Here is a 23,906-nt window from a genome sequence, read left to right on the forward strand (position 1 = left end):
CCACATGTTCCGGGACCCAGCAAAGCCTTAAGCCATAACGCATCGCTTACTAGATTTGACCCAGTCATACTCCTGAGAAACAACACAAACATTATACACAAGACTTCATGCTCAGCAAACTCCTCACACCCCCACAGAGAGTTCACATTTACGGAAATGATTGTGGGAATACCGAGCTCTGGGTCATCCATCCCGGGATATCAGCTCATCCAGACAGTAGGGAAGTGTGGAGTTAATCACTGTTGAGGACCTTCAGCCGTGAGTGGCCGCTAATGCTTCATTATAGAACCTACAAAAGAGAAATGGAAAAAAATGTAGTGGATCTGGGGTGGCTTCTAAGGATTCACCATATTCCAAACCAGAGATTTTCAAAGTGGTGACAAACTCAGCAAATGCCTTTCATATAAAAGAACCAAATGCAGTCAGAATTTATCATTATTGTACATTACCTTCTTGGCAGGGGTTGCTTATGAATGGTGCAACTTGACTCTGATATTCCCTAAAAACAATATGGCAGAGTGTTCCAGACATGAGAGTGGCACTTTATGGAATCACCATGAATATTCAGCTGTCTCAGTACAAAATTTTCTGATTTGTGTGTAAATTCTTTGGTCAAGGCACATGGCCACCAGCCTCACAGATGTGAATGCCATATGACAAAGTATCCATGTACTATAAACAGATTTTAAAGTAGTTATATGCATTATGTTGCAATAAGTTAATCTTTATATGCAATGGAATTGAAAAGATTTGTATAGGAAGACTTGAAAGGTAAAGCCACTTCCATGGAGTCTTGCAGATTCTGAGATGGCTTTTGCTGCTCTCTTCTTGCTATAAATTTTTCTACAGGACTCACAGGCATTAGAAATGCAGATGTTGCTGTTTCACAAAAAGAGGAAGATTTTTTCTTTGTTAAGCCACCATCTTATGAGCAAGAGCACACTCACATTGGAACCTTATGTTTTGCAAGATTTATCTCTTGAGAAATGTACAAGTTAATCTTTTGAACTGTTTTTTTTTTCATTGATTCTTTATCCTGGTGTTTAATAAGCTTTTGTTTTTATAAAATTTAACTTGAAGGCAGTCTATAGTATTTCACTGAATCCTGAATCCACTAACAGCAGTCACCCTGACAACCGTGATCCTTAAACAGTGACTTGTCACCCTCACTAGAACCCATATGTAAATTGCATTGGCTGGTTTTGGTCACTAACCATCAGTTAGGGTTATAATGATCAGTTTGACTTTTCTAATCACAATGCTAGGATATAAGCTTCCAGGTAACTTGAAATTTCTCCCTTGGGGAAACCATGTTGCAAATAGTCTTCCAATACTGTTCCTCAGTATGCTTGTGGAATGCCCCCTCTTTTTTGGACTTAATTTCAGTCATTTAAAAACCACGTGAGAAAATCATGGCTTGCCACGCCGCTCCCCGCTCGCAGCCCCGTGCCTCGCTCCTCTCCGAACATGGCAAAAATATCCAGCCCTACAGAGACTGAACGGTGCATTGAGTCTCTGATTGCTGTTTTCCAAAAGCATGCTGGAAGGGATGATAACAACAGCAAACTCTCCAAGGCCGAGTTCCTTATCTTCATGAATACAGAGCTGGGTGCCTTCACAAAGAACCAGAAGGACCCTAGTGTCCTTGACCGCATGATGAAGAAACTGGACCTCGACCCTGATGGGCAGCTAGATTTCCAAGAATTTCTTAATCTTATTGGCGGCCTGGCCGTAGCTTGCCATGATTCCTCTATTAAGTCTACCTCTTCCCAGAAGTAAATCAGAGGAGCCTTTGGGCCTGGCCTCCAGCCCCACTCCCTTTCCTTCAGCCTCCCAATTATCATCTACCCCTCACAGCCCACAAATACCCTGAGCCAGGCACACCCACCACCCCATGCAGGCCACTCCTGCTGGTAGTAATAAAACAATATTGTTTTTTAAAGCACACACTGGAGAGTCAAATTTGTGCAAGGGAGGGAGATGACTGGGAGGAATATAAATTAGATTGATGGAAACAGTAACCAGAAGTTGCAAAGTAAATAGTAAAAATGCATCTTGGGTGTATACATAATCATGACTAATGATACCAACATAATCATCTCTAAATTACTCAAACTGATGGAGAGACGTCACTTATTGTTCACTCATTAAATGTCTATACACTCCTACTACAGGCACTGTCATAGGCTCTGAGGATACAGTCAGCAAGACAGACAAGGTCCTGCCTTCTCTGAGGTTACCTTCTAGTTGGGGGGGGGGGGAACAATAAGTGAATAAACAAAGAACTATGAGAGTGAAAAAAAAAAAAAACCACCACAAGAAAATCAGTAAATAGTGCATAGCAGCACTCTCCAATAGACACAACATAAGCCCCATTGGTAAATTTTAAATATATTGTAATAGTCCCATTTAAAAAGAAGAAACAGGTGAAATTAATTTATATTTGTCCCTATATATCCCAAATGTTACCATCTTGACATGTTGTTTATATAAAAAAATCACAAATGAGATATTTTGCTTTCTTTTTATACTATGCCTTTGAAATCCAGTGTGTGTTTTACATTTACAGTACATTTTAATTTGCTGTAGCCACATTTCAAGTGCTCATTTGCCACATGTAGCCAGTGAGCAGCTGTACAGGACAGGGCAGCTCAATAGCCTTGGTCCTTTGGTCAGGTGTTCTGTCCTCCCTCCCTTTATTACATGTATCCTCTTCCCTTTGCCTGTGCTTCTATCCTTGTGTAGCTTCTTGTCCTCAAGGAAATTAGATGTGCTGGGAAGAGCAGCATCAAAGTCAGTCAGAATAGAGAGGAGACAAGGTGAAGGTTGGCCAGAGATAATAACACCTGCATTATTGTGTGGTGGATTGGGAGGTGGGAGGGGTCTCACGTTAGGAGCCTCTGCACTTGTGGTTTGTTGGCTTTTTCAGAGGGGCTTGCCCTGATGCCTTGGTGAACACCTGTTTTATGACTTACTGCTGTCCTTAGGTTTTTTGGTGCTCATGTTGTCCCAGATATGGCCAATAATAGTCCCTTCAGGAAAGTTCCTGCCATCCCTGTGACATGCCTTCATCATTTTCAGTATAAGATGTTATAAGCTCATCTTGTTTCTACCCTGAAATCAGCCCCGAAATCAGTCATATTTCTGCAGGTCCAAAGAACTGGTTCATTTTAGTAGGGGATGCTATTCAGGACCAAATCTGAGTGCCAGGTGTGCTCATTGCTACTAGGTTGTCTACTGCTGAGCTAGGAAATAAAGGCGCATGTAAAAACACTTATATAGATACACACAAAAAGGTATATGGGTGCATATACATACACAGAAATACCTCCCATTCCAATCTGTGACTCCCCGTATTTTTATGTCCCTCTTCAATAGGGAGAATGCTGAGACCCCTAAAATAAACATACTTACTAATTTGCTGAATTCTAAAATACTTGTAAAATAGTTTCAGAGTTGCTTTTCTCAAACCACTACAAAAAACAAACCTACTAAAAGAAATGTAGAATTTGTTTGCTGTTCTTCTTCCATCACCACCCTGCCCAACACATGGTAAAGCACACAAATGGATGACTTATTCTACAGAGAGACAAAAATATCGCCAGATATCCCCACTTGTTAACCTCAGGGGAAGCTGTGTTGGGTCAGGCATTAGGGAAAATGGGTCTGTGCTGAGGGTCTTAACTCCCATCCAAAGGTGCAGGGACATGAACCATTGAGAAGAAACTTGGTAAGAACCTGGGCAGGATTAGATTTATCTGTCCCAGAGTCTCCCTCTCAGAGCAGTCTCCACTACAGGAAACTAGACCCTCCTACTGCAGAAGCCACGCTCCTTTCCCCACACTTCTGGGAAGCCTGGGAGGGTTTCCCTAAGAGCTGCCTCAGTTTGTGTGTGGCCTCTCAGGAGCCCAACTCTCAAGAGACAGTTTTTGTCGGCCAGAGGCTGGAGCTGGAGAGCTGGCTGTTTCACTGACACTTATGGAAACTGTCCTTTCTATAAACTCAGGTGCTCACTGGTTGAGAGAGGCCTGAGTTACATTATGTTTTGAGGATCGGGTTTCATGGAGTGGCCATGAAGTAAATGAAGCTGAAACTCCAAGGTCCTTCACTCTATTGCACCCCTTCCAAAGCCGAACAAACACCTCATTTTATCTTAGTAATTTTTAATTCTTCCTCCCAAAGAGGGACTTCTCAGTCATGTGAGCGACAGGCCCAGTGAATCTGGACTGATCCCTCACTCAGGATACTCAAGAAACACACACACATTTATAATGAAGATGTTCACAAATTTTATACAGGCACTGAACACATACATACCAAATCTTGTACACAGAAAAATGACTGGAAGGACGGATACTGAGATGTCAAAAGTTCCTATGAGCTGGGAACATGAGAAAAAATTTTTTCTCCTTCATTTCTTTTTTCTTTTTTTAAGTTTTCCATGATTGGGAGAATTTTCTTCAAAATGGTGAAAAATGAATTTTATTATAGAAATGCTGTAAATAAAGAATTCTCAAGGGAATTCAAAAACCAAAAACAAATGCAGCCAAAATTCCACCATGTTTTATAGTTACAATGTAACAAATATTTGTATTCTACTCCTTGAGCTACACTTAGAAATTTTTCTTCCATGTTGCTACATAGTCTTCTTAATTATCATTATGCTTCATTATTCCTTTGAACGGCTCTACCAAAATTTAAGTCACCGTTCCTCTGTAATTGGGTATTTAACTCCATGTAAATAGGCATCCTAGTCACTTGTATATATTATACTTTTAGTATTCCACCTAGATCCAGAAAGGATTTCAGCCTCTCAATGTATGTAGCTTTCTCCTTTTTTTCCCCACTAATTCTTTAGGAAAAATCACCACACCTGAAATTGAAAGTTCAAGGAATACAAATGTCAAAGTAGTTCTTAAGCAACTGGGCTGTTTGTGTTCCAGACCGTTGCACTGGTTGACACTGATTTACAAAACTCATCAACCCAAATAATAAGGGGGGTCATGTATTAGTCTGCTCAGGCTGCCATAAGAAATAAAAAACAAAACACACAGGCTAGGTGGCTTAAAACAGCACAAATTTATTTTCTCACAGTTATGGAGGCTAGAAGTCCAAGATCAAGGTGCTGTCAGGGTTGGTTTCTGGTGAGACCTTTTTTCCTAGCTTCCTCTGTGCACACTTGGCAAGAGAGAGCAATCTCTGCTCTTTCTTTTTATAAGGACACCAGTCCCATGGGATTAGGGCCCCACCCATATGACCTCATTTAACCTTAATTATCTCCCTAAGGCCCTATCTCTAAATTAGGGGTTGGGGCTTCCACATATGAGCTGGGGGCAGGGGGAAGGAGGGAAGGGGGGCGCGGTGGCACGCAACTCAGTCCATTACAGAAGGTATTCCCACTAATTTGATTTTGCAACTCACTAATGGGCTGAGACATGGTTTGAAAACACTGCATTACTAGGCTCCGAGTGTTTTTGTGATCTCTGTAAGCCACTCCATACCCATGTGAGTTAAAATGGAGAACGGTACGCTACTGAGGACTCAGAAGTAAACCTGCCATCACATATTTACGAAAAAAACAAAACAGCAGGCAAGATTTCTGCTTGAACAGCAGCCCTGGGAAGTTCTAACAAGAGGAACGGACAAGGCTGACTTCAAGAAAGAGCTGGCAAATCACACAACTTAAGGCAACTCTACACTTTGCACAAAGGCCAATGTTCCAATGTGTGGGTGGTGCTGAAACGGTCAGAGAAGAAAGCAGTCTTCTTTCACTCCTGGCGGCTTGTGCTCACAGGTAAGCATCTTTGCAGCTGTGTTTGCAAGGTGAGGGCTTCATGTGCGCCCTTCCTGGGTTCTAAGTGCTTCAGCCACCTTAGCTCGTTTAGAAAACAAGCAGACTTACATCCACACAGACACCGCAGGAAGCCACACAAGGGTTTTGAAGGAGCCCAATGAGTTACTCTGAAATTTCAGGCAGGTAGTTGTCCTTCCCTGGGGGCACTTACAGCAAAGTGGCTCATCTCTGTGCCTCAGAGTGCACAGGGAAAACATCACCTTCCATGTTCTCCAGGAGCTTGCCAATCCTCCACTGGCATGGGCTCCACATGCAGCACAGGGGTGCCCAGGGCACTCTCCAATGCATTGACTTTCTCCTTCTCATGGGAATTCTGGTGCTCAGCCAGGGCCAGGCTGAAGTGGAAGTTTTCCAACAGCTCTGGCACGTGTAGAGCTTCCTGGTGTGGCTCTTGAGATGATCCATGAACGGGAGATACACACAAAGGTCTCCCCGCAAGTGCTGCCCACCTAGGGCTTCCCTTGGGACACCCCCCAGGCTCATGTACTGCAGGGCAGCACATGGCTAGAGATGGCCCACGTGGCCAGGGACCCTGCACTCTGCCCAGCCCAGGAGGTCTGAGGGACCTGTGAGGCCCAAGGGCAACAAAACCTGAGTCTCGATGCAGAAGAGCAAGGTGCACGAGGGTGGGGAGGTGGCTGCTGGGTGGGGGGCCGGGCGAGGCCAGGAGTCCTGGTTGGTGGGAGGTGGGACTTGGGGACAGCAGACGCAGCAGGAAGGGTGAGGAGGGGAGCTGCCGCTGGCAGCCACAGTGCACCCTCGGGGGGACTAAGGGTGCACCAGACACAGCCAGAGGGACAGGGAAGAGGCCATGGAGTCACCACAAAGTGGGTTGGGGGGGAGCCTGCAGTCAGGGGCCACCTGGCCAGCACTCCCCAGGAGGCAGTGGGACGGCTCGAGTCAGAGCCCTCCCCCTGGTCTCAGAGAACTCCCCCACCCTCACCCACCGCTCAGGGCCAGGCTCGTCCCTTAGCTTCCTGGGGAGGCAGCAGCCTGGGTGCCCAGGCCTGGAACCTCAGCCCACCCTAGCTCCTTGTCCTCTGGCCTCCCTAGGGCAGCTGGCAGCACACTGATGAGGGAGGGAGGGAGGGAGGCAGGTTGATAAGACAGGGTGGGACAGGCCCTGTGAGCTGCTGGGCAAGTGGGCTCCCACCCACCCACCTCTGGCTCAGCCTTTGTGGGCCTGGCCTCTCTGGTCTTCTCCTCCCTGATGCTCTCCTGTTCCAGAAGCACGGGGTCTGGAGCAGAAGAGACTGGGGAGAAGGGAAGGCAAAGCTGAGAAGACTAGATCTCACAGCTGAGCACCCCCAAGCCAGTCAGGGAGGCCCCAGCATGGTCACATCACAGAAGGTCCCAGGGTTCCACTGACCCCACATGTGTCCTCAACTGACAGAGCAGAACAGCCAAGAAGAAAGCAAAAAGCAGCTCAAGCTCAGCAGTGGCCCTAGATATTCAAAGAAAAGCCAAAAAGAGATAACACACTTTTCTACCCATCAGGATGGTAGAGATCTTAAAAAGCAACAACATGCAGTGCTGGCACAGATGTGGGAAAATAGGCACCCTTGTATGCTGGCACTGTACATATATGCTATAGAACTTTTGGAAAACCATGTGGAAATGCCCTTTGTCCAGTGGTCCTGAGGATCCCACCCTACCCAAACAGAACTAACTTCCCACACTCAGGCACGTGTCTGAGGACGTTTCACTGCAGATTTGCAGGAAGAGGCAGAAACCTTAACGGCAGCAAAATTCCCACTCTAGGACAACGAACGGTGGATCCTGTGAAACGCCATGGAGGTGAGGAGGAGATGGCATTGGATATTGAGCCACTGCCTGGAGGGGCCTGGGTGGGTGAGGGGTTGCTCCATGCAAACAGCCAGTGCTACAGGCATCATTTCCAGGGAAACGGGCTGCCAACCTCTGCACAGGCCCATGGGTGAGATGTGTGCATACACAGGTGAGATGTGTACGCACTCAGGTGAGATGTACAAAAGAACACGAAGGGGCAAACGCCAGGGTGCGCACCTTGGTTTGATTTGCAGAGGGTGTGAGGGAGTGGGGAGATTGTTACTTTCTTCTTTATACCTCGATGCTTTTCACTGTTTCTGATAAGCACGTACAATTTGAATCATCTCAAGAGGAATTTAATTAAAAATAATACTCGTGGCATTCACAGAGCCTGTGGGGAGAAGGCGAAATTACAGCACAGACTTCCAGGCCTCAGCTACCTGGCTTCCCTCGGGCTCCCTCAAGAACCAGCACGATGGCTCTCTCCTTGCCTTTCCCAACCACAGACCCTGGCCCACCACACGTACCCAAGAGCTGGTTGGTCACTCACAGGTCTCGGGGGTGCCTGGGTCTTACTGGGTTCCAGGTCTTCGCTGGCTCTCACCGGCCCACCTGGAAATGGCAGACAGGAAAGACTCAGCGTGCTTCCCTGTGACACACCGCCTTGCTCAAAGCTGTGGGTGGGCCCCAAGGGAGATCTTGATGGCATCCCCGTTTACACCCAAGGGTAGAGTGAGCCCAAGAGGTTCACAGTAAGCTCACAGGGCTGGGGGTGGGGGACAAACATGGACCCAGGCTTCTGACCCCGAGCCCAAGGCTCCAGGGCCCCATTACCACCAGTCCATAGGCCTTGCCCTCAGATGTGGTGGAGACTGCCCACCCAGCCCCAGTGCTCCCCTTCTTCCCGTAATAAGGAGACGGAAGTGTGCCGAGAATACTTACTTAGTTTTTAAGGGGCTGCTTCCTCCTGCTTCCTTACATCTGGAAGGCAGATGTGAGGGCAGAAACCCAAGCAGCCTTCCTGGCCCATGAGGGTGATGCCCCTGGGCAGGGTGGTGGGGGCCAGATCCCTGCTGACTGAGGAGCTGCCCCACCAGCTCAGAGTGTTTAGTTTCTGTGCCTCTTATACATGAGGGAACTGAACTCTCTCAGGTAACCCGCTGGCTGGGGTCTGGGCTCCATGCTGTCAATGTCACTCCTTCCAGGGCTGATCCCCTCCCATTCCTCAAAGGCATACTCTCCTCTGGGGAGGTGGCCTCACCTGGCTCCGCCAGGGCCTTGGTGAGGTCCTCCACCAGGGAGGCTGCCTTCTTGCAGCTCTTGGGCTGCTCTGCCACCACCCTGGGCTGGAGCTTGTGGAGTAGGATGCCCAAGAACTGCTCCATCACCAGCAGCTCCATCATGTGTTCCTCGGAGTGCACCTCAGGCTGCAGCCACTCTCAACACAGGTCCCGGAGCCGGGCCAGGGCCTGGTGGGACCGAGCCACCTCCTGGTAGACAAAGTTCCAGAAGTGGAGGCAGGAGAACTCGAGGTCAGCAGGAGCCCTTCCAGGGTTGGTCTTGGGCCCCTCCTACTGGTCCCCAGCTGTTGACTCCAGTGTGGGCAATTCCAGGGGAGTTGGGGAGTTCCTGGGGGTGGCAAACGCTTTCCCCAAAGGCAGCATCTTTCCAAACATGCAAGGCGCCTGTTGTGAAGGGTGAGTTCACGGGATTGAGGCTCCGAGGGAGACAGACCAGGGATGACAATATGCTCTGGGATCTTAGCCAGACTCCACACCTGCAGAGGGACAAAGAGGTACCAACACAGTGAGAGGCACGGGCCTGTGAGTGGGAGTTCAGGGCCTGGCCAGCCCTCTCCCCATCCCCAGGTGATCCTGAAGGGTGGAGGCAAATCCCCTTCACACAGGGCTGTGCAGAGCTCAAGCTTCGCTCCCACCTCCAGGCCCAGCCCTGCCCCCATGTCGCCTTCTCCCCACATTTCCACATCAGATGACTCGGTATTCACAGCGTCTCCTGGCCTCATGCAGAGATTACTCACTCATTATAAAGAGGGAAAAAGTGCCTTTAGAATGAAAAACACGTGGAGTAAGGAGCGTCTTTAGTATCTCAGCTGCCTTCCTCAGTCCCCGCCAAGAACGCGCACACTGGACCCGCTCACGAGAGACAGACAACCAAGAGACATCCTGCGTGACCGGCCTGGGCGCCCCAAAAGCCTCAAGACCAGGAATTTAAGGAAGTCACAGTCCCAAGGAGCAAGCAGAGGAAAAGCAACAATGTGTCACGCCGGGCCCTGAACGGCTGGGGAGCAGGAGAAGACACGACTACAGGAGGTTGTTGGGGTGACTGGGGGAACAGGGACCAGACCCTGGTATGGAGTCGAGGATGGTGGAACTGTCCAACTTGGCCTCCGATGAGTCAGCTAAGAGGCAGGTCTGTGTATGATGGGATTGGGGAAGGGGGCGGAGAAAATGGAGAGAGAGAGGGGTAAGGGAGAGAGACAGAGGTGTGCAAAACATAAAATACCAACAGGTGAATCTGAACAAAGGGTATGCAGAAGTCCTATCTGACACTATTTTAAAAAGGTCCAAAAGCAATCCTCTGTGGTCCTCAATGCCCGTTGCCGGCTGACCCATTCTTGCCCTTTCCCCGATAGGGTTTCCCTCGCCCACCTAAGAGGTCCCAGAGCAGAGGCAGGCACCTCACTCAAACCGAACCCACGTCCGGGTGACGGGGTAGAGACGCAGGGCGACCGGCCGGCAGAGACGACCCCGCGCTCCAGGCCGCAGCCCAGGGCGGCTTGGCACCGTCCCCTGCTCCCACCTGAGCGCCCACCACAGACACCCTCAGCCGTCAAGCCCCCTCCGGTCACCTCGGAACGCAGCTGCGTGCGTACACGAGCCGGGCCGCTACAACTCGCCTGTCAGGAACGGTACGTCGCGGCCGCCAGCCTGCGTTCCTTCGGCGCAGCGGCCCCAGGAGCCCGGCGCGATGGCGTCGGGCCAGACTGCGCGTGCGCGGAACCTGCGACGCCCAGAAGGCAGCAGGTCATCAGCGCGGACGTAGGCAGAGCGAAGACGCGACGGCAGACCAGACAGCCAATCAGAGGCCGAGCTAGCCTAGCCTGGCGTCCGACCTCCCTTGCGCCTGCGCCGTCCTTGATGCCATGGCAACGGCATAAACAAGAGAAGACCAGAGAGACAGACGGAGAAAGGAAGAGAAGAGACACATACGCAGAGACAGAGAGCGGGGCATAGAAGAGGAGACATGGACGCAGAGACGAGGAGGGAGAGAAAGGTGAGGACAAGAGGCGCGCACACCCAAAGATGGAGAGACCAGAAGGCCCAGAGTCCCCAAGATAGCGAGATACTGAGGATCACAGACACAAGGAGACCAACAGATGAAGACACAGAGAATGAGAGGAAGACAGACTCAGAGAAGGGGAGATCCAGAGCTTGGGAGACTCTGATGTGGAGAAAGACCCAAGACAGGGACAGGTAGAAATGGGCAGGCCTCGAATGGGGAAAACAGAGACCCTGAGATAAGAAGACCTAGAGATGGAGACAGAGAAGGTGAGAAGCAGAAACGGGGAGACAACAGAGACAGAGAGACCCACAGCCTTAGAAATAGAGGTGAGGGACTTTCCTGGTGGTGCAGTGGTTAAGAATCCGCCTGCCAATGCAGGGGACACGGGTTCGAGCCCTGGTCTGGGAAGATCCCACATGCCACGGAGCAACTAAGCCTGTGCACCACAACTACTGAAGCCCGTGCGCCTAGAGCCTGTGCTCCACCACAAGAGAAGCCACTGCAATGAGAAGCCCACGAGCCGCAACTAGAGAAAGCCCGCGCACAGCAACGAAGACCCAATGCTGCCAAAAATAAATAAATAAAAATAAATAAATTTATTAAAAAGAAAAAGAAATAGAGGTGGGGACACTGAGAGACAGGGATGTGGGGTCAAAAAAAGGGTTCTGCATATGCAGGGAGTTGACAGAATTTGAAGACTAGCCATGCTGGGGGCTTCAGGAGCCGCTGAAATGGAGGAAAACGTAAAAGAAGCGACTGGGGTGAGTGATGTCCTCCAAAACCCCAAATAGGTGTCGCCACTCTGGTAGACAGGGCCAGGGTCAGAATGCTGCTTCCCATTCCAGAATTTTCTAGAGGGCAGTTTATGAGGCTGTCATTTTGTGCAAGCTGATTTTTTAAAAAATGTTTCTCTGAACAGTTTATTTTGCATATTTATTTACAACAATACTCCCATTTTCCGGTATTCGGTTCCATGAATTTTAACTTATATAACCGCCAACACAATCAGAATAAAGAATAGATCCATTGCACCAAAAACTCCTTCCTGAAGACATACAGATAGCCAAAACGCACATGAAAAGAGGCTCAACATCACTAATTACTAGAGAAATGCAAATCAAAACTACAATGAGGTATCACCTCACACCAGTTAGAATGTCCATCATCAAAAAGTCTACAAACTATAAATGCTGGAGAGGGTGTGGAGAAAAGGGAACCCTCCCACACGGTTGGTGGGGATGTACATTGGCACAGCCACTATGGAGAACAGCATGGAGGTTGCTTAATAAACTAAAAACAGTGCTACCATATGATCCAGCAATCCCACTCCTGGGCATATATCCAGAGAAAAATATGGTTCGAAAGGATACATGCACCACAATGTTCACTGCAGCGCTGTTTACAATAGCCAAGACATGGAATCAACCTAAATGTACATCGACAGAGGAATGGATAAAGATCTGGTACATATATTCAATGGAATATTAGTCAGCCACGAAAAAGAATGAAATAACGCCATTTGCAGCAACGTGGATGGACCTGGAGATATCATACTAAGTGAAGTAAGTCAGAGAAAGACAAATTTCATATGATACCACTTATACGTGGAATCTAAAAAAAATTATACAGGGACTTTCCTGGTGGCACAGTGGTTAAGACTCCACACTCCCAATGCAGGAGGCCCGGGTTTGATCCCTGATCAGGGAACTAGACCCCACATGCATGCCGCAACTAAGAGTTCGCATGCCACAACTAAGGAGCCCACGTGTCACAACTAAGGAGCCCGCCTGCCACAACTAAGACCTGGCAAACCAAATAAGTAAATATTTTAAAATAAATAAATAAATAAAATGATACAAATGAACTTATTTACAAAACAAACAGAGTCACAGAGTTCGAAACAAACTTGTGGTTACCAAAGGGGAAACGTTGGGGGGAAGGGATAAATTCGGAGTTTGGGGATTAACATATATACACTACTATATATAAAATAGATAAGCAACAAGGATCTACTGTATAGCACAAGGAACTATACTCAATATTCTGTAATAACCTATATGGGAAAAGGATGGATAGGACTTCCCTGGTGGCGCAGTGGTTAAGAATCCACCTGCCAATGCAGGGGACACGGGTTTGATCCCTGGTCCGGGAAGATCCCACATGCCGTGGAGCAACTAAGTCCATGAGCCACAACTACTGAGCCCACGCGCCACAACTACTGAAGCCCATGTGCCTAGAGCCTGTGCTCCGCAACAAGAGAAGCCACTGCAATGAGAAGCCCGCGCACCACAACGAGGAGTAGCCCCTGCTCACCACAACTAGAGAAAGCCTGCTCACAGCAAAGAAGACCCAACACAGCCAAAAATAAATAAGATTTTTTAAATAAATAAATAAATAAAATAAAAATAAAAAAGAATGGATATATGTATAACTGAATCACTTAGCTGTACACACAACATTGTAAATCAACTATATGCCAATAAAAAATAAAAAATAAATTTTAAAAAAAACCTACTTCCTGGTGACCTTCTCCCCCACCCATAACCCTGGCAACCACTGATCTGTTTTCCCCAGTATAGTTTTGCATTTTCCAGAATGTCATATAAACAGAATCATAGAGTATGTGGACTTTAGAGATTGGCTTTTTTTCACCAAACATAGTTCTTTTAAGATCCATTCAGTTCATTCCTTTTTATTGCTAAGTAGCATTGATGCTAAGGATATACCACAGTTTGTTTAAACATTCATCACTGAAGGACATTTGGGTTGTTTCCAAAATTTTGCTATTACACATAAGGCTGCTGTAAACATTTGTGTACAGGTTTTTGTGTGAACCTTCGTTAGTCTTCATTTTTCTGGGATAAATGCCCAAGAGTGCAATTGCTGTGTTACATGGTAAGCACATGTTTAGTATTAAAAGAAACTGCCACTCTTTTCCAGAGTAGTTGGACCATTTTACACTTCCACCAGCAATGTATGTGTGCACCTGTTTCTCCACATCCTTACCAGTGTTTGGCGTTATAGTTTTTTATTTTAGCCTTTCTGATAGATGTGTAGTGACATTTTGCTGTGCTTTTAATTTGCATTTCCCTAACAGTTAATAACTTTTTAAAAAATTTCATTGAAGTATATTTCATTTACAATGTTGTGTTAATTTCTGCTGTACAGCAAAGTGACTCAGTTATACATATATATTTTTTCCCTTTCATATTCTTTTCCATATTATGGTCTATCACAGGATATTGAATATAGTTCCCCGTGCTATACAGTAGGACCTTGCTGTTTATCCATTCTATATATGCTAGTTTGCATCTGCTAATCCCAAACTCCCAGTCCTTTCCTCCCCACGCCCCTCCCCCTTGGCAACCACAAGTCTGTTCTCTTAACAGTTAATAATGTTGAGCATATTTTCAGGTTTATTTGCCATCTGTATATCCTCTTCAATGAAATGTCTGTTCATGTCTTTTGCCCATATTCTAGTTTTCAAAAACTGTTGAGTTTGGAGAGATCTTTTTATATTCTAAATATAAGTACTGTGTCAGATATATGGTTTGTGAACCTTTTCTCCCAGTCTGTAGTTGTATTCCCTTAACAGAGCCTTTAGCAGAACAAAGTATTTTAATTCAGAAGATGTCCAATTTATCAATTTTTCTTTTATGGATCATGCTTTTTATGTCAAGTTTAAGAACTCTTTGTTTATAAGTCCCAAGGACTTCCATTTTACTTTTTACATGTAAGTCAACCATCAATTTTGAGTTAATTTTTGTATAAGATGTGAGGTTTATGTTGAGGTTCGTTTTTTCCCCCTATTGATGTTGGGCGTCTTTTTTCTGACACTAATTCCGACACCGTATGTGTAGTTTTTTTTCAACACCAACCAATTCTCTAACACAAAAGGTGCCCAACAATTCAATTCTGAGACTGACTGCTTACAATTAGCGCAGACTCCACAGGTCAAGGGCTCAGTCCCACAAGACTGTCCCCACTTCAGATGCCTGCCACGGGCTACGCACACTTCTGCTCAGCAGACTTCAAAATCAGTGGTTCCCACAACACGCAGGCCCCTCAGGTTGAAATTCACTAGAACTCAGGAAAACACTACTTAATGTTTACCAGTTTTATATAAAGGATGTAACTCAGGAACAACCAAATGAAAATAGGGCAGCGTTTGGAAGGGGGCAGTGTGCAGAGCTCCCACGCTTCCTCCCGGCATGCCACCCTCTCAGCACGACGATGTGTTCAACAGCCCAGAATCTCTCTCTCAGTCGTTAAAAAGACTGGGGCAGACATACATGCACACACGGAATGGCCTCCAGAACACACCGTGAAGAGAACAATCAAGGTAGAACACAAAAACCTACAACCTAGGTGTCCAGAGATCGCCCTTTCCCCTGCCCCCATTAAATGCCTCTAGAAGGATACACAAGAACACATCAACAACTGTGGTCTCCAAGGAGGGGCCTCAGGTGAGAAAGAGGCTCATTTTTCATTCATCTGCTTCCCTCCTTTTTAATTCTTTACCACATGCATGGGTTGCTTTTTCAACTAAAGTAAAAATATTTGGTCCCAAACAGAGAACTACAAAAGCTAGATTGAGGGACAGTTAAGGCTCTCTCCAATGACAAGCAGTGAGAACACACCTGGATGAGCATAGTGATACAGGAGAATCCACTGGCTGTCTATCAGGGCATCTCACAATGTGAGCGCAGCCTGACCCCCGGCGGGGAAGTGCCAGCCCTCCACCCCGTTTGTCTCAGCCACTACTCTCTCTGAGGCCTCACATTCCTGTCTCTGCCCCCACCATCTGCTCTATTCTTATCCCTGCCCACACCAGGGAATGGCAGCCCCAGCCTCCAAGATGGCCTGTTCTCACCAGTCCAGCAGTCTCAGCTCACTGCTCAGAATCCTGGAGTCCAATCACACATGTATAAGGGAAGTGCCCACACTGGGGACCCCAGCTCCACTGGAAGGAAGTTAGGACACCAACTTGCTGCTCTTCCAGCACAGCAATCCAACTGAGGCCCTGGTCCTGACTGCCAAGAGGCACACAAGGCCAACCTTGTTCAAGCGGAGCAGGTCTCAGTCTTCACGTGAGCCCCAGGGAGGCACCATCTCATGAGAAGTCTTGCTCCAGACTGGACGGCACATGTGTGGCTCAGTTACCCTGGGAGCGGCAGTTACCATCTGACTGTGGTTCAGCCGCTGGGGCAGGGCCTGTGAGGAGTCTTGGGTGAGTGCGAGAAGCTGTGATTTGGGGCAGAAGTCCTTGTGATACTGAGTCCAGGAGCTCGAGGCCCAAACAGGACCAGGCTCTTGCAACTGCTGTGGGATGGACGTGTACCACAGTGGAATGAGCGCTGGGCAACATCTTCCTTCTCAGCACAGTATGCGCCATCACTCTGGGGCACGCGTGCCAGAGAGCTCGTCTTCACAGCGCCTGGAGCCCCACCTCCACTCTGTTCAGGCCTCCGCACACAGCCCAGCTGCCATCATCCACATCCCGGAGACTCTAGCCCTCTCCCACGTAGCTCCTTCAGAGGCTTCCAGCCAATCACGTGCACCAGGGTTTGGGAAGCAGTGCCAGCTGTGAAGTACTGGCGACAGGGGCCCAGGGTCTACAGAGGTTGGGAAGGCTGCTGATGTTCCTTCTCTTTCAGTCTCCCGAGTCAGAGAGGAGTAACATGAACATCAGCAGCGGCAGCAACAACAAAAACATGGGGAGTTCCCTGGCGGCCTAGTGGTTAGGACTCCGGGCTTTCACTGACATAGCCTAGGTTCAATCCCTGATCGGGGAACCGAGATCCTGCAAGCCGCATGGCTCGGCCAAAACAAAGCAAAAACATCAATAACAAGAGCAGCAGTAATGGCAGGAGATGCAGTAATAGCAACAGGGGTGGGAGCCGGAGCAGCTAATCCACACTGAACACTGTCACGTCCCAAGCACTCTGCATACCTCACTTCTCCTACTCCTAATGAGTTAAGGCTTATCCACATTTTATAAGTGAAGAACTAAGGCACAGAGAGATTCAATAATTCACCTGAGATCACACAGCTACTGAGATGTAATCCCATGAGAAACCCAAGTCTGACTGAAGTCAAGAGATGTACTCCTAACCATGACACTAACATTCACGTGGTGCAGTCCAATGTTTTCATGCAATTTCGTACAATTTTTCTTTAACTGGGATTAACTTTCCTGTATAGGCCTTCTGAGCAGCCAAGGAATTGCCACTTGAATGAGCGTCTACTGACCATCAGGCACAGCGTTTTCTTTTATAACTAAAAGGCCCAAAGTGTGCACACACATATATACGCACAATACTAAACATAAAGATATTTTGATATATGAGCTAGAATAGAAGACCCATGAGCTCAGGAACTCTTTCCTGTCTAACCAGCTTGTTAAGAGCCTATGCACACTTCTGTGTTTTGCTTCCCTCCACCTCAAGAGAATTTTCAATCTTGTAATAAAACAATTACAGGTGATACAGGCTACAGGAAAGGAATAACACTTAATATGCAGCAACACGACAGGGACTACATCACCATCTTTTGTTCCAGCAGGTAGGTCGTTAATCATTATCTCAGCAACAGTCTCTTCCTTGAAAGTTCTAGTTTCCTCAAATGAATGAATCTCACTAGTCATTTAATTCCTCCTCCTGATATTAGTTATTTTATTAGACCTAAGACACAACTGATGGTAAGATGCACATTTTGTGAAGACAAAATGCAAACGAGAAGACAAAAGACTACCAATTAAACTGATTTCTGAGATGTTACAACGTGAAAAGAATGTGCATATTAGAAAAAAATGGAATACAGTTGAGTCCTTAGGGTTCTATGTCAGGACTAACTTCCAGGCACACACTTTTTCTAGAAATGTGTCAAAAACCTGACTGTGGATTTGTAATGGGACAATTGCTCTATAGGGGGCTCCTCTCCAGAATTCATTCTCTGATACACTAGAGTCGTGCTGTCCGATGAAGTAGCAACTAGATGTGCAGTTACAGAGGATCTGAAATGAGTGAGTGTCATATGTTTAAATTATTAGTATTTGGAATATAGGTGGTAAAATAAAATGTTATTGACATTAATTTCACCTCTTTCTTACTACTTTTAAAAACATGTGGCCACTAAAGAATTTGAAATTATACATGTGGCTCACATTATATTTCCAGCAGACAGCATTACCCTGGAAGATCAGATCTCCAGGTGGAAGCTTTCCCACATCAAGTGTACGTTTTCTGTCCACCTCTAGTATGAGCTTTCTTTCACGATAAACTTAGTATCACCTTAAGGGACTTTCCTGTATTATCACTCCATATTGGCTAATTCAAAAATACGTTCCCTTTTACCTAAGAGTTTCAGCAAGGGTTCTTTTTGTTTGTTTAATATTTTATTTATTTATTTATTTGGTTGTGCCAGGTCTTAGTTGTGGCAGGCAGGCTCCTTAGTTGAGGCACGTTGGCTCCTTAGTTGCAGCAGTCAGGTTCCTTAGTTGCGGCATGCGTGTGGGATCTAGTTCCCTGACCAGGGATTAAACCCAGGCCCCCTGCATTGAGAGCACAGAGTCTTAACCTCTGTGCCACCAGGGAAGTCCCTCGGCAAGGGTTCTTACTGAAACCTCAAACTCATCACATTAACCAAATCTTCTTTCTAATGCAAATAAAAGCAAGAGTTCCAGTTTAAACGTTTCCCACGTTAATTCCATTCCTAGATTTTGATTTGCATATCATATAAAAACAGAGAGAAACGCCACGAGAAGTTTCCCCCTGCCATCCTGGTCCCCTCTCTCAACTGTGTCACCATCCTTCAAAAGGTTTCATGGTGAGGTGTCACAGTCTCATGTATGTTTAGCACAATCCCTGCAGGTTTTAACACATTTGTTATGTTTCTAGAGTTTCTTTCCAATAAGTTCAGCAAAGTGGCAGAAGAATTCTCCCAGCTTATTACACAAACACAACGTCTCAGGATTTCTGTTCCGAGGAGTAAGGGATGAGTTATACTATTTTCAAAGAACTGCTGTTCAATATGAAGTCTCTGACATGGCATAAGTAAAGAGAATCAGCCAGAGCCATCTTCCCATTCGGTGACTCTCCACAGGTGTCTCTCCAGTGAACTCTGATGTCCAGTAAGAGCATGGCTGCTCTGGAACCCTGTTTGACACACAGGTACAGGGGCTCTTGACCCTATATCCTCTGATGCTTGGTCAGACAGGAGCTGTCCCTGAAAGCTTTGCCACACTGATTACACTTGTAGGGTTTCTCACCAGTATGAATCCTCTGGTGATGGATGAGGCCAAGGATGTTCCTGAAAAGTTTCTGACACTGGTCACGGCCATAGGGCTTCTCTAGGGCCTGATGAGGTAAGCACTCTCAATGAAAGTTTTCCCACATTCTTTACACTCACAGGGTTTCTCCCCAGAATGGATTTTGTGATGCACAATGGGGTAACCATTGCAGGTGAAAGATTTTCCACAATCCGTACACTTAACAGGGTTTCTCTCCAGTATGAATTCTCCCATATTCATGGGTGGAATCTAAAATATGACACAAATGAACTTATCTACGAAACAGAAACAGACTCAGATACAGAGAACAGACTTAGGGGTACCAAGGAGGAGAGGGGGTGAGGGAGAGATGCACTGGGAGTTCGGGGTTAGTAGATGCAAACTATTACATATAGAAAGGATAAACAACAAGGTCCTACTGTATAGTACAGTGAACTATATTCAATATCCTGGGATAAACTGTAATGGAAAAGAATATAAAAAACAATGTATATATGTGTATAACTGAGTCACTTTACTGTAGAGCAGAAATTAACATAACATTGTAAATCAACTATAGTTAAAAAAAAATAAATTTAAGAAAAAGGCATTAGGGACAATTGGGAAAATTTGAATATGGATGGATTATCAGATGATACAGAGAATTATTGCTAGTTTTCTTAGCAATAACAGTATTATGGATGTGCAGAAGAATGCCCTTATTCTTGGAATTTATGTCCTGACATATTTAAGGGTAAAGTGTCATATCTGCACTTACATTCAAATGGTTATACGTACACACATAAAGAAATACACATATTATACACACAGTAAATATACATGCACACACATAAATATACATAGACACACATACACTCATAAACATACATACATACACATATACCAATATACACATATGCACATATAAACACGTGTACATACATATATACACACATGCACACAAATACACAGATTAAAATACATATACACAAATATGCAAAAATATGCATTCACATATACACATATTATAAATACATACTATATAACTGTTATATATTGCATACATATAAATCTAGATGATGGGTGATGGGTGTTCATTATACTCTTTTTTCAACTTTTCGGTTAATATTTTAGAAACTTGTTAAAATAGAAAATAGGGGAAACGTTAATGCTCCTAAGGGAGAGGTACTACCTCAGGATCAGCATTCATTAACACCCAGGTGAGAATAAATTTATAACAGTTTTCCCAAAAGGTGTTCAAGAGATGGTTACAGGCATTCTAACGGGGAAAATATGATACTAGCTGGGACCTGTATGAAAACCATGGAGTTACCACCCTAGCAAAATGCTGACTTGTAAAATCCTTTCTACACAGTAGATTTTGATGCAGGAGAAAACAGGAAGGCTGGGGTGGTATGGACATCTCCACTCTGCCTCGAAGAACTGGGGTCGAGCTGTCCAAACCACTCAGTTCCCTCCAGCCAGCTCCAGAATCGCGTGGCCCTCCGGCTGCTTGCAACAGCTGGCAGCTGATCCAAATTGAAAGCTATTTTATCTCTTTGTTCTATGAGTTAAATATGTTTCTGAAAAGTTGCAAGTAAATGAAGTAGGGCAAACAATTCTATTTTAGATTCAACAGGGGAGCATCCTATTTAAATAAAACCTGTATCAAATTCCATTTAAATATTTTACTATTAAAAATGTCACTATAAAATTAATATAATGAATTAATATAATACACACTCAATATGGAAAACTTGGAAAACATAAAATACAAAGAAAATTGTCTTGGGTGCATTTACTTCCTGTTTTCTTCCTGCAGAATCTTTTACACATACTTAAAGTCAAACTGTACAGACAATTTCGGGCCTTCTTTTTGTTTTTCCCTGTTAACATTATATTATTGGTAGTGTCCATATCATTAATGTGTCTTTATTAGCATAAAAAAATGACACAGCCTCTTTGGATGATAATTTTGAGTTTAAATCAAAATTTAAACCACACAGCAGGGAATTCCCTGGCGGTCCAGCGGTTAAGACTCAGTGCTTTCACTGCTGTGGCTCAGGTTCAAAAAGTAAACCACACAGCAATGTAGTGAATCAACACTGGCTTTCTTTTTAAAATGATGTAAATTAAAATTCAAAACTAACATAAGAGGACCTCACACATAGTGTTGTTTCATCAAACTTTTCCTCCAGTTACATATGTATGGGGGTCATGATGTAAATGTGTTTCTTACAACGCCTGGGTTAAAAAACCTTGAGAACCACCAGGTTGAAGAAATCCTTACTCATTTCACAAGGACACATGTTCAAGATGCTCCCTAAGGCACTCTTGGGAATGTTGAAAAACCGTAAATTTACAAGATGTCCATCAACAGGTGGTGGGAAGGAACAAATAAATTGTGGCAGCCTCACAAGGTGGAATACTGTACGGCAGTGAAAACAGTATGTGCAGAAAGCTCCACTTAGTACACAATAGGTTGGTGAGAGAAGCAGGCAGCAGAGTTTCACACACTGAACATATCAATTTCAAACACACACACCATATTGTTCGAAGCTACGGATATTATAAACGGAAAAGCTGTAACGACAGCCTGGAGACAACAGATGAGTGTTTGCTAGATGTATACCACACCCCCTCTATGATCTCAAGTCTCTTGGACAAGGACTAGCTCCTTCCCATTGGCGCACAGGAACGGCCCTTTTCCACTCAAGCAAATGTTTACGGAACACCTACTGTGTGCCAGGCCCTGTTTAGGCAGGGATGATTCATCAATGGATGAGACAGATGAAGACCGCCACCTAGGGACATTTCCCTGGTGGCGCGGTAGTTAAGAATCCACCTCCCAATGCAGGGGACACGGGTTCGAGCCCTGCTCTGGGAAGATCCCACATGCCACGGAGCAACTAACCCCATGCGCCACAGCTACTGAGCCTGTGCTCTAGAGCCCGTGAGCCACAACTACTGATCCCGCGTGCCACAACTACTGAAGCCCTCATGCTTAGAGTCTGTGCTCTGCAACAAGAGAAGCCACTGCAGTGAGAAGCCCGCACACCCCAACGAAGAGTAGCTCCCGCTCACCGCAACTAGAGAAAGCCCGCGGGCAGCAACAAAGACCCAACGCAGCCATAAATTAATTAATTAAAATAAATAAATAAATAATAAATAACAATAAATAAATAATAAATAAATAAATGACAAAAAAGAGAGAGACCTCCACCTGGTGAAGCTAGCATTCTGGTGGGGAAGATGCAGACAAAGGACAGAATGCAAAATCTGTCGCTATCAAACACTCACTGCAAACTCAGGAAGCACACAGACCTGGGTCAGTTTTTGGAGTTACGGCTGGTGGCCCTGACTGCTCCAACTTCCAGCACTATCCACAACTCAGAAACCAACCAGATTCAGGGAACACGCTGCCCAAGGAAGCAGGCAGGGCTCTGATTTTCACTGTGATGCAAGCTTCTTACCACCCGGAGTCCAGGAGCAAAGAGCTCCTGGCCAGCAGCCCCAGTCCCTGAAGGATTCCGGCTGTTACCGAGCAAGGGGAGCCGTGGGGGACTTGGAGCAGAGATGGGACATGATGTGACACATAAGCTGACGGGCTCCTGCTGGGGAACTGACGGGGGGGGGGAGGGCAGAGGCAGGGGAGCAGGGAGCAGTCCCGTTACAGGGAGCAGGGGTGGTGCAGGGGCTGAACTCTGGAACTATATTGGAGGTACAGGCATGGGACTTTCAGGCAGAGATGATGTGGGGGTTGGTGAAAGGGAAACATCAACGCGGACGGTGAGGAACGTGGGCAGAAGGCGGAGACGCCATTCACAGAGAGTGGAAGGACTGGCTTTGGGGCCCAGAGGTTCTGCTGAGGACCCCATAGTCTGAGGTGTCTGTCCCGGGGGACCGGGGGGGGGGCGGTGAGGGTGGATGACAGCTTCAGGGGATTAGGGGCCTGTGGGTAAGGGCAACTCAGTCCACGACCGGGGTTTGGGGGTGAGGGAGAGTTCCCCGTGGGCAGGGGGGAATCGGTCTTTGGAAGAGCAAAGGGGGGCGGGCAGGAACAAGGCTGTTGGGTGAGGAAGACGAGAAGAGGGGAAAGCATCCTTGGGAGTGCGACACAGGAAACTGAACAGGTTGTGCAAGCCCAAACCTTGTGAGGCGGGGGTGGAGGCGTTTGCACCTAGGCAGGGGCGCGGAGGGCTGCGCACCTGAGAGGGTGAAGACAGGCAAGGACCGGGAGGAGGTTAGGGAGTCGTGCCCAGGGGGAGGGAGAAAGAAGGGGAATCCGCCCACGCGGGAGGAGAAAGGACGAAGGGAGAGGAGGGGGATCTAGGGGTCCGCGCCCCATGGGAAGAGGCGAATGGGGGTCTGCATATCACGGGGAGGAGCGAACGGGGGTCCGTACCTCACGGGTATGGGGGAAGACTGGGGGGTCTGCGCGCCATGGGAGGAGGGAATAAGGGGTCCGCGCCCCATGGGGAGAACGGGAGATAAGGGGGTCCGTGCCACTCAGGCAAAGGTGTCCCCCCCCACTCCCGGGCACCCGCGCCCACCCCGCTCCCGCCCCGCCCGGAGGTGGCCGCCGCGCAGCTCCCAGTCGCCTTGAACGCCCTGACGCTCCCCACAGCCAGGCCTAGGGCTCTCTCCCCGCCCTGGGGTTGAAAACCGAGGCCCAAGAACCACCTGAAGGGA

At 46.8% G+C, this 23,906-nt stretch overlaps 1 protein-coding gene across 9 annotated transcripts in view; it reads right to left on the minus strand.

The window, feature by feature from the left end:
* Nucleotides 1–110: 110 nt before the first annotated feature.
* The window catches only part of ZSCAN1 (zinc finger and SCAN domain containing 1), a 45,281-nt gene continuing 21,485 nt past the window's right edge, over nt 111–23,906 (minus strand). Inside the window, exons 1-4 of one of the 9 annotated variants that reach the window (XR_014237885.1) lie at nt 10,512–10,670; nt 8,585–9,419; nt 8,170–8,254; nt 111–289 (exon numbers count right to left, since the gene is read on the minus strand). Coding sequence is in view for 2 of the 9 variants with exons in the window: in XM_082369409.1 (XP_082225535.1) it covers nt 253–289; nt 8,170–8,254; nt 8,904–9,045 (264 nt within the window). In the remaining 7 variants the exon portion in view is untranslated. The other 8 variants (XM_082369409.1, XM_082369410.1, XR_014237884.1 and 5 more) reach the window with 8 other exon arrangements.

This window comes from Balaenoptera borealis (assembly GCF_965194805.1).
Source record: "Balaenoptera borealis genome assembly, chromosome: 19".
In the NCBI taxonomy this organism is placed as follows: Eukaryota; Metazoa; Chordata; class Mammalia; order Artiodactyla; family Balaenopteridae; genus Balaenoptera; species Balaenoptera borealis.